This window comes from Notolabrus celidotus, chromosome 3 (genome assembly GCF_009762535.1).
Source record: "Notolabrus celidotus isolate fNotCel1 chromosome 3, fNotCel1.pri, whole genome shotgun sequence".
Lineage (NCBI taxonomy): Eukaryota > Metazoa > Chordata > Actinopteri > Labriformes > Labridae > Notolabrus > Notolabrus celidotus.
This window is the reverse complement of record NC_048274.1, coordinates 29,125,276-29,136,355: the sequence shown is the minus strand read 5'-3', so window position 1 is coordinate 29,136,355 and position 11,080 is coordinate 29,125,276. Positions and strand designations below refer to the sequence as shown.

The 11,080-nt window shown below is 41.3% G+C and overlaps 1 protein-coding gene across 1 annotated transcript; it reads right to left on the bottom strand.

Annotated features, from left to right (window-relative positions):
- Positions 1 to 411: 411 nt before the first annotated feature.
- Positions 412 to 10,668, bottom strand: si:ch211-102l7.3 (inactive serine protease PAMR1). The gene is made up of 11 exons (XM_034680355.1): positions 10,572 to 10,668; positions 9,349 to 9,510; positions 8,975 to 9,100; positions 7,632 to 7,746; positions 6,201 to 6,418; positions 4,617 to 4,811; positions 4,315 to 4,509; positions 3,918 to 3,993; positions 3,592 to 3,818; positions 2,024 to 2,364; positions 412 to 1,317 (listed from the first exon to the last, which is right to left on the bottom strand). Exons 1-11 carry the CDS (start codon positions 10,666 to 10,668, stop codon positions 748 to 750), a joined length of 2,322 nt encoding a protein of 773 aa, XP_034536246.1. The 3' UTR covers positions 412 to 747.
- Positions 10,669 to 11,080: the final 412 nt, after the last annotated feature.

Below are 11,080 nucleotides of genomic sequence, written 5' to 3'. Positions count from 1 at the left end.
ATGTATGTATGTATGTATGTATGTATGTATGTATGTGTGCGTGCGTGCGTGCGTGCGCGTGCGTGCGCGCGCGTGCGTGCGTGCGTGTGTGTGTGTGTATGTATGTATGGTAATGCTTAGGTATAGACAAAGAAAAGAGAAGAACATTGGATATGTTTACATATAAAAGGGAAGCTTACTTGATCATTAATTACAAATGATAACGGAGAAGAGGCGGGATTTAATAGGTGTTACGTCTCCCCACTCCGTTTCTGACATGTTGCAGAATTCATATTAGTGACGAAACAGCTTTGGTTTTTTTTTGTTTTTTGCATTGTTTGTAACGTTTGCTTTTTTGAGGGGGTATGTCTTTTTGTTTATATTTTCTTTTTTACATGTTCGAAATAAACACTTTCAAATCAAATCAAAGACTTAAGACAGCATCCAGATGATTTCTTTATGAGGAGCAAATGACTCAGAGACATGAAGTTACACTGGAAGATAATAAGAGTGTGGGTGTGTTTCTTAAGTGGCTACATTGAGTTTGTTTAAAGTGGAGGAGGCCCAAATACAGAAGAATAACATGCACACACAGAGACACGGGTAGAGTGCCAGTTCTCACATCACATGATATTGATACAGCTGGCAGGTATTGAGTTACTGATCTCCATTCCCACCAACTGTGGGGCTTACAAAACTGGAAACAAATGACCACTTACGAACTAAAATGTCGGGGGAAAATTAAACATTTGAATCTGTGAAAAAAATCTACTTCATGTTTTTCTCTATCCAGTCCAGGAAGTTTGCTATTCCTGTCTGAGTTTTGTAAGACTGCTGGTAGCAGTTCCCCTCCTCAAAGCTGAAGCTCTCCAAACCAAGAAGCTGCCAGCTTCTGATGGAGGATCCCAGAGTCTCCTCATGACCTGATGAATCCCCTCTTGTTGAAGACTCAGCCTGAGTGACTGTGATGCCTTTAATAACTGTGGGACAAGAAACTTGAGAACTGGATGTCGTCCTAATGACACAAAGTCTGTTGTCTTTGATCGTTGTGGTATGTGCTCCTCCTTGAACAAATGCTCCCTCGCACTGAGCAACATCACCCAACTCGACATGTTCGGTCTGGCTTTTGGGAGTGTAGCGGGTCAGGTGCGTGTGATCGTTTGGTAAGATCCACCTCGCTGTATAAGCCTCCTGCACCGTCACCTCCTCTCCTTGAACTTTGGGCAGACAAACTGGCAGCACACGCTCACTGATCCTGGCCTTGTCTCTTAGCTTCAGCACAGCCACGTCAGAGTGTGATGCAGAGTAAAAATTTGGATGGACTAAAATGTCTGAAACCTGTTGGGACAGAAAAGAGGGAAAATAGATGAAAATTGGAAGTGAGGATACCTACATAAGCCTGGATCCACCATGGAAGAGCCAAGTTTTGTTGTTTTTAGAATATCCGTGGAGGCTAGATAATATGCGTCAAGATGCGCAAATATTGCCAATCCAAATCAAATTTAGTTGTATCCTGGTAAATCTTTAAGTGCACAACTTGGTGCCAAAAGGATCTCTTCCCCTACCATTTACAAACAAAGACCTATCCAGAAGATTATATTTATTTTATGAAGATTCCTGCTTAATACTTTATCACTGCATCTGCTGTCTCCTGGATTTTGCAGTCATAGGAAACTTTTGCAGGTCAACAGATATTGTGGTTTTTAGGTTAGAGGTGGTATAAATGTGGTTGGATTGTCAATAATACCCATAAAAAAACACTTTTCTAATGATACATTCAGCCTTTACACTGAAGGGTAGTCCAGTTTTAAACCTTTGTCTTCACATCTTTTGACCTGCAAATGTAAATGCTGCGAAAGAGCCAAAAGAGCTCCATGTTTTCATGTTTGCTAGAAAAGCATATAACTAGACATGACTACATTATTAAAAACATCAACATATTTCCAACTCATAAAAGCAGCTAAAATAAAGCTTCTGATGGATTTTCACCCAAAACTTGTTCTTCTGACTGGTGAACTTTTCTGTTTTTTGTTGTTTTTTTTACCCTAAGGTGGTGCAGGCCCTTCAAACGGTTGGAGGACCCCTGGTGCTTCAGGCCTATGACAACCTTCACATGTGCTGGGTGAAGCGTCTGCAGCTTGTTCTTGTCTACCACACACTGAGCTGCCACCAGGACGCTCCGCTGTGTGAGCAGAGCCCCGCTGCAGGCCAGGGACCAGAATGTGGACTCCTCTGAGGCCCCCTGCTGGATGGACATGGTTATTCCACGGGGCCCGTGGGTGTTGGGATTGTGATTGGGAGGTGAACGGATATAGATGGCAGCATGCCACGGCCACTGAGTGTCTGTGAGGTTGTGTGCACTGAAAGTGTTGACTTTGCCACAAACTGTGTGTGTGTGTGTGTGTGTGTGGGGGGGGGGGGGGGGGGGGGGGGGGTAACAGTCAAAGAGGAGAGAGCGTGAGTCAAAAGTGGGATGAACTGCCTTATATTAAGAAACTTTTCATGTTAACTCAAGGCAATATACATGCATTAATATTATCATTCCTCTGCTTTTAATGTACATTTAAATGATGGGTCTAAATTTTTGCACCAAAACAGACACAACTAAACAAAAGGGAGCTGAGGGAGATGGCTATTTTGCTTTCTTGCAGAGGTTTAGCTGAGAAAATTTCCTCTGACCAGAGGAGGGACAGCTGCGTCTCTTATGGTGCATTCACACCAAACGCGAACGATCGCGCTAGACGCACGAATATGGACGCGCAAATGATTTGTGTTTACTCGCGCGCCTGACTCGCTCAATTCGCGCGTAAAAAAAACGCGTGTAAACGAGTGCCAAGACGCGAATATACGCGAGAGGGAGGGGGGCTCCCACACCACAGCTGTCTGTTGTCATCAAACAGAAGACGGTGGAGGCTGGCTTGACTTTCGTTTCTGAAGTGGAGACTGGCTTGACCGCAGTAACAAGGTTGAGCTTGCGGACATTGAATGGGGAAGCCGGTTATACTAAAGTGGGCAGAGATAACTTCCTACTACTACGCGAATGATGCGCGTGATTCGCGCGAATGATGCGCGTGGTTTGCGCGAATGATGCACATGATTCGCGCGAATGATGCGCGTGGTTCGCGCGGATGATGCGCGCGAATCGCGCCATTTGCGTCGCCGAATACGCGCGATACGCACCGCTAGACCTCTACTCGCGTCTACTCGCGCCTCTGCATTGACTTTACATGTACTTCATTCGCGCGAATGATTCTATTCGCGTTTGGTGTGAACGCACCATTAGAATCATCTACCTGTCAGGGTCAAGGAGGCAGACCCCCTTTCTACTTTTAAAAGCAGGCTTTAAACTGTCCTTTTTGAAAAAGTTTAGTTAGGGTTGGCTCGAGTGTGTACCAGCTGTTAGTTATGTTGCTATCAGAATCTGGTGCACACACTTACAGGACGGTATCAGTGTAGACACAAGAGGTATTACGTAAATCAACAGAAACCAAAATGTCCTCACATAGGCTTGAAACACTTTCACTTATATTGCAGATATCTGTTGTTTCTGTCTCTTAAAGGATACTCAGGTTTGACTATGAGGTCTACACTCTACACTGCAGCTGCTCTCACCCGGTGTGCAGGAAACATGGCGCCCACTCCACCTGCCAGTCTTTAGACAGGTACGTCGGGAGCTTCCTGTGTTATGGTAGAGAGGGGAGGCACACTTGTACTCAATGCTGGTGTAGACTTGGTGAAATCCATGAGGCAGGTCAGCTGAGGTGTCGTCCTCTTCATTTGAGTGTTTATCGAATGTCAGTGGAATGAAACCAGCTGCCAACAGATCGTCCATGTTGTACCTTGAAGAGAGGTGAGTCATTAAACTGGACTTCTTATTCACAGTCAATAACATAATGTGGGAATACTTTTAGCAATGTATGTAGAGCTTAAGTGGCTACCTTGATATCTGACGTGGCTTCACAACAGTTTGTCGCACCAGTTCAGACGCTTTGGGCTCTAGACATGCTGTAGGGACTAAACAAGAAGGTGACTCTTTGTGCTCAATTCAAGTAACATTACTATGTGTGAGCTGTTGTAAATCTGCATTAGCATTAAGTATTATAGGCATGAAATATCAGGTCAAAACAACACTTTAAAAATTATTCAAATCCATTTCTGATTCATCCTAACAAAGAGCCCCTTTGCTCTACTCACCATAACCCTCTTATTACTCAACTTTTTTTTTCACATCAGTATTTATTTATATCACAACTAACTGCATGTTGGAAACATTTTTGTCATCCTATCAATATAAAAAATGTCTACTTTTTGTGTGGTATACTTAAAAAAGAATACCTTTCACACACTTGGGCAGCCTGCTACTCCAGGATCCATTAGAGTGGCAGAAACTCTGGTGGTTTCCACTGAGCATGTAGGACTTTTTGCAGAAAAACTCGATAGTCTCTGCACCTGCAGCTGTGTCAGGAGCAGATCTGTAGTAGCCATTTAGAGGTTTGGCTGGCAGGGGACATTGGGCTCTGTTTGTTTGACCTGTATGAGTAAGTGTTAGAGAACAGAGGAAACAAACTCCTTCAAACACTGCGTTATATCGTTTTCATGGTAAGCAAACACAAGAAAGAGGACCTGGTGAAAGTTACCTTTTACACATGAGGGAGCTGTGTTACTCCATGTGCCGTCGGGCAGACAGATCCTCTGCTGGGAGCCGATCAGAGTGAAAGGTGAATGACAGCGGTAGTTTACTGATACAAGCTGCTCCTTTGGGCTATACACAGGCAGCAAATATCCATTCAGTGGTCTCTCTGGAGGTAGCAGACACACCGGATTTTTGATGGCTGACACTGTTGAAGAAACGCCTTATTATGCTTTACAGATAACCTCTCACTGAACCAACAGCTTTAAATTGATTTACATGCAGCGGATGTACATCTGCACTTTTAGTCCAGGTCACAAAACAGAACAAAACTGAAGATAGAGTTTTTAAATTTCTTCCATTCTGCAGTTTTTGTGATATTGTTTTACTGCTGTATGAATTGCTGTGGGGAATAAAATGTATTACTGGATTTATGTTCCAACATTGCAGATGGGAGCTCATTAAACTTATTCACAGTGTTTTGGCTAAGGTTACAGCAGTACCTGTCTTTACCAAAAACTCCTGGCGATTGTCTCAGGTTTAACCCCAATAAAGAATGGCTTCATATTAACTTAGTGCATATTTTCAATCTCAATGGTTAACATATTTTTGACTGAAATATGTCTTTTAGGTGCTTTGTATTACAGTTTCATCTGCATAAAGAAATAGTTCATTGTAAGCCAGCAGCTTTTATACCATTTGCATATAAAGCAGTTGTAATACTGGCCCCAGGAACATACCAGGGCCCCAGATTAACCATTTGGAAATGTAATTAATGGAAATAAAAAAATGAACACCTTGCTCTCTAAATCCACTCCCTTTTCATTTGGTCTTTTCATAAAGCTGTCTTACAGTGTTTTTCCTCAGCAGAATAATTTATAATCAAAAATAACTTAACCCTTTTATGAGTTAATTACATAACCGTCACAGAAGTATTGTTCAGAGGGCCTCCAAGGCTCTTTCTATCTGTACTCACTATGATGCCTGCATGATGTTTATATGAGCTAGCAAGAGTTAATGTCCAGGAGGGAAAAAGCGAGATAAATGGGATGCAAGTTAGATGCATGATTTGCTTCAAAGAGGGCAAATGGAGAGGGATGAGTATGATAAATCTGTCCGTCTCACATCACTAGCCTGTATAGGAGGCTGCACTCACAGCAAAATGAGAGCAAAAGGCTCAGGAGCAAATACGATGCACTTAATAAAGAGAGGTGCTGCATGCATGGAGGGTATCATTTGTATCAGGTATTTGTGGTTATGTAGCTGAATAATATACCAGCAGTATAATAAAAATCAGATTATATCAAGCTTTTACACTCTTAATCTTTTTATGTGGATTCTATGGAGAAGAACCCTTAAATCATGATCTGGGTGTATAGAGAAAATGAGAGGTACATTATATAACACTATTGTCCAATGATAAAGCTATGGGCACATCATACAAACAAATACATCTCAAGCTTTTAAAAGATAGCACTATATTGAGGTTATTTGTTGCACTTTAAAGCTGAGTCGTCTCGTTATTTTGCCCATCTTGTATCTAAACTGTAAATTCATGTGTTAAAAGCATCCTCATTATGGTTGTACCTGCCTGATCTCTCCTGAAAAGTAAGAACAAAGCCATCAAAGTTGTTGTAGCCATCCGACGAGAACAGGATGTGCAATCGGTTCCCAGAGATTTCTGTTGCAGGAGGCAGCCGATCCCCACAAAAGCGTCCAATAACGGGAGAGTTCAGATCGTCTCCATCACGTACCTCGACGTAGTCATAACGACAGTTATGGTCAGACTCCAGACTGAGCTGTGTGAACCTGCAGCACAGCCAAAGGGGGGTTATGTTTAACTGATATTTCAATCCAATTCAAAAGGCTTAACACCAGCCTCCAAGGTGCAGAACTGTGTAAATAACAACTCCAAGTCCAATTATGTGGGCTCATGCCGGGCCATCTACACTCAGCTTTCAGCTCAACGTTGGCTGAGGAGCAACTGTTGAGTGAAGATGGCTCTCTTTGACTGAACAGTCTCACTTTGGTCTATTTTTTTTCATATTCACTCACTCTGTACACAAGTTTTCTCTCTTTTCTTCTTATTTTTCTTAGTGTTCGGGCAATTTTCTGGTGGAATCGGAATGTTAAACTTGGCTTTGACTTTCATTGCACATGACTTATCTTGTCGGAGTGGTAGCTGTAATCTTTACCTGGGGAACGGGGGAACATTCAAAGGACGGCTTGTCCTTTTGTTAAAACTTCATGCACATGACATGGAAGAGCTATTCGGATAAAGACAAATACTCATTCCAGCAAAGGTCTATTGATATTTTGCAGGTAACGCATCTTAGGTATTTTCTCCAACTGATCTATTTGGAGTCCAGTCTGGCTACCTGACCACTCTCTTTTGATTCTTAAAAGAGATGAGACACCTAAACCTTTTATTGAGCAGGCCAAATGAGCACATAGGACAAAGGTCGGGGTTTGGATTTGAACTCTTTTTTTTTTTTTTTTTTTTTTGTAGAATATCCTGGATTTTAAGGAGCAAACCTCCTATAACAGTTTGCTTTAACATCATATTTCAGTGTACACAAACTATATATAAAGATGTACTTTAGCTGGGCCTGTTTCAATCAGCAGGAATCTTTGTTGACTGCAAGGGATAGAACCTTGCATAGCTCCTTTGCTGTCAGGTTGGTGCAGCAACATTTGTTTGCTGTCTATCTTTTAGAGCCTGTATGTTTGTCTCAATATGCCTCAGAGAAGTTTCTTTATCACACTCAATCACAGCCCCATGTTACAGAAACAGCATCTGAGGAAGCTTAGGTCAGCCTTGCCCTGACTTGTGCCTTAAGCTGTTTCATCCGTCCCGACAACAGAACCTTTAGATTGCTTTTCTAACTTTACATTAACTCAAGTCAGGTTTGAATTATTACAAATTGTTTTGCTCTTCGAGTAAAGCTAACCTTTTATCCTACACTGACTACATCTCAATGTTTCCCACTGTGTGCGTGATAGTGGGCATACAGTGACCAACCTCATTTCAATGCTGCTGCCCTTCTCCACCTGCACTGTCCACTCACATCGGGCATTTGTTGGGTAACTCTCCAGGGCGATGTGACCCTGTGTCCGCTGAATGACGCCCCCACATGCTGCTCACATAAAAAAGGGAATACATGAGCTTGAAAAATCCACATTCTCATCAAAGTAGCATAACACATTTCTTAAGTTGTAAACACAACCCATGATGTTAAATTGTAATTGAAATAGAGTATGGGTTCATATAAATAATGATATGCAACGCAAAACTTCAATAACCATGTGTAAAAACATCACACTGGTATTCATCCGAGCCAGTTGCTCTTGAAAAAAATTAAAGATGACATTTATAGAAAAATCTACAAATGAGTTTCTCACCACAAACAACCAGGGAGGATATTTAAATCAGGCTTTTGAATTCTACTTGACCATTCAAGGTTTCAAGGGCTTGAGAATATTTTAGGATTCCTTTTTTCTGCACACCGCTGCATTAAAAGCATTAATTAAAAATCCTGCAGCTTTTTAATTTGAATGTTGGGCCATTTGGACGTTAGGGCATTTGGACCCATACATTATAGGACAACAGAAGCTGCACAACAGTGTCTTGCCTCCCTCGTGTTCATCAAACTGGTGGTACATGACAGAACAGCATCCATGTAGCAATTTCCCCTGGGCCAGTAAAAGTAAAGAATGGAGAACTATTAGGAGAGTGAGTAACATGCAAGCAAAATGTATTTGCTTGTCTCTGTTGATAGCATGATGTTGCCTCGGGCCACAGCAGGGATTTAAATTAAAAGGGTTGCCACAGCAGCATATTGCTGATGATTGTGTTTTTAAAAGAAGAAGAAAAAAAGACAGGAATCTTATCAATATTTCAATATTAAAGTGAGCTTGTACTCAGCTATGAACATGCATATGACTAAAGCTTGACAATGACTAAACAAAAAAAGCATTGTCGCCCCCAAGTGTCCGTATGGTGTATTACAAATGGATGCAGTTATCTAAAAACAGAAGCACCACTGATAGCAGCCTAAGTCCTTTGTTTCATTAGATGATAGGGAATTCTCTAAAAGTCATAAAGAAGTTTGTTTGTGGGCCATAGATTATGTTGTTTAAACATGAATTCAAGCCAAAAAGAAAAATAGTTTTAAAGCTTCACCCTACAGTCTATGTTCACCATACATAAAGTCAATTTAAGCTGCCACAACTTGTAGCAGAAATGTTCCATCTGTAACAAAGTATTTCTGAAAGATAAGCAGCATGTTATCCATTGTTTGTAATGTCTACAAAGTGCATTTTCAACATTTTATAGAGCTAAAACATTGTCGCAATGTAACTCACTTTTACAGTCGCCTCCACTCCAGCCTTGGCGACACTCTGTACAAAACTTTCCATTGACAAAGAAGTCATCATTGGCTCTCCATGTTCCATTGTTGCAGGTTTTACAGTTTTCAAACAGACTGCAGCCTGACAATGACAACAGCACAAAGAATCTAAAGGTCAGTTTATAACTCAACCCACCAATATAACATCGTAATGATAAATGATATACTAAACATCTGCTGATCTCATGTCTATAAGGGTTTCTCCAGAAAAGGTCCTCAGAATTGAGTATTTCATGTCTGATTAACACAATAAACTTTGGAAGCCTGAATTTGCCAATTGGAGGTTATTTCAGCTTAATAGAAAATCTCAAAGTGACAATGAGTGTGTACCTGGATGAATGATGCAGGGGTCACACTGATCCAGAGCATTGCGGCAGCAGGGAACAGTGTAGCCCACCTTTGACCCTTTGGAGGGACACCGACATTGGATCAGGTGGTACTCGCAACACGGACGGCACATGACGTTCCACCGAGAGCTCGGGCAGTTATCTCCTGTCAGCGGGGAGCCAGATGAAAGGGCAGTGGGTTTAAAAATTGATATGCATGGACTGAAACCTCCTACATCTGCAACCTATGTGTATCTACACATACATATTTCTTTGCTATAAAACATGACCTCATCGTTAGCCTGTATCTCACCAGATTTATTCTCATGTAAATGTTTTCCTAATGAATTTAAAGCTCTTCTTTAATACTGCATGTTTTTAAGGGTCTATTTTAGAGTTAATAGACTATAAAGTAGGTAAAGTGGGTTAGTTTTGAGTGTGAATCAATGCAAATCCACCCTTGTTTTCTAATGTGGTTGGATAAGGCTAAAAAAAGGATAAAGCAGCAAAAATGCAAGATAAGAGTTCAAAATGTATTCTCTAAGTATGTTATTTGGCTATGTCCACTTCGTATTTATTGTCTGTATAGGCAGGTTTTGTTGCAGGCTGGTCTGTCTGAACCTGTAACATGTAATGCTGTTTTAGAAGCTTGGGATGCAGAGACCCGCTCAGATGTGTTCAAACACCCCACCCAGGGTGCAAGTTTTATCTCCCACCTTGTTTGAATAATACTTAAGTTATAAACATGCATATTTCTTTTTGTTTATGGTGCTGCTTTCTCAAACAGTAAAATACCAAAGAGCAGTATGAACAAAATGCAGGGTAAACCTTGCCCACATATAACAGGTTACACTCAATAGCTGTAGGTTTCTCTGCTGAAACATAAAAACTTGACAGATCTTGAACCACAACTAATTTGCCCAATATTAACATTCATATCCATGGAAACTGACTATATCCAAACAATCCAAGCAAAAGTTGTTGTTTTTTTGTTACAGAGGGGAACATAGAGTCTAGAAGGGAAAGAGACACGTTTCACCAGAAGAGGTGACTCATCGTCATGAAATACCTCCACAGTTAGTCAGCAAGTAAGTCAGCGGGCTTATTTATTGTTAAAAGGTAACAACTTTTCTGCAAAGAAGAAGCAGTGCAATCTAAAAACTCATCAATGTTGTGTAAAGCAAGGGAAATATTCCATTAAAACACCAATGAATGCTATTTACTCACCACGTGGCCATGCTGTTACACAGACACAGATATTGAAGAGGAGGTAGAGGAGATTTGGTTGAAGAAAATAAACTTTTCTTGTGGAGAAAGTGGACATGTTGGTTGCCAAGCTAAGAGCAACTTCTAAACAAGTTCCAGGAGAGTAGCACCGGCTCAGTTATCTACAGATCTTCCTGTCTGTGCAGAAACATGATGATTAATTCTCCCATCCCAGTGTAATGTCCAGAGATCATTAACCCATTCATTACAAATTTCCCTCTAAGCAGGCCCGTGCTTTATTGGAAATTCTCCAGCTAAACTCTGTGTAAAATCTTCAACCAGTCCCTGCTCCTCTGCTCTCGGTGTGAGTCCAGAGTGAGAGCTGTGTCTGAACAGTAACAGGGGAAAATCCTTGCTGGCAAACAGAGTGGAAAGTGCATTTGAGGGAATAAAGACATGCTAATGAGGAAAACAGTGACGGGTGATGAAGAAATCCTGAGAGAGGAAAAAAATCCATCAGTTTGTTTCCT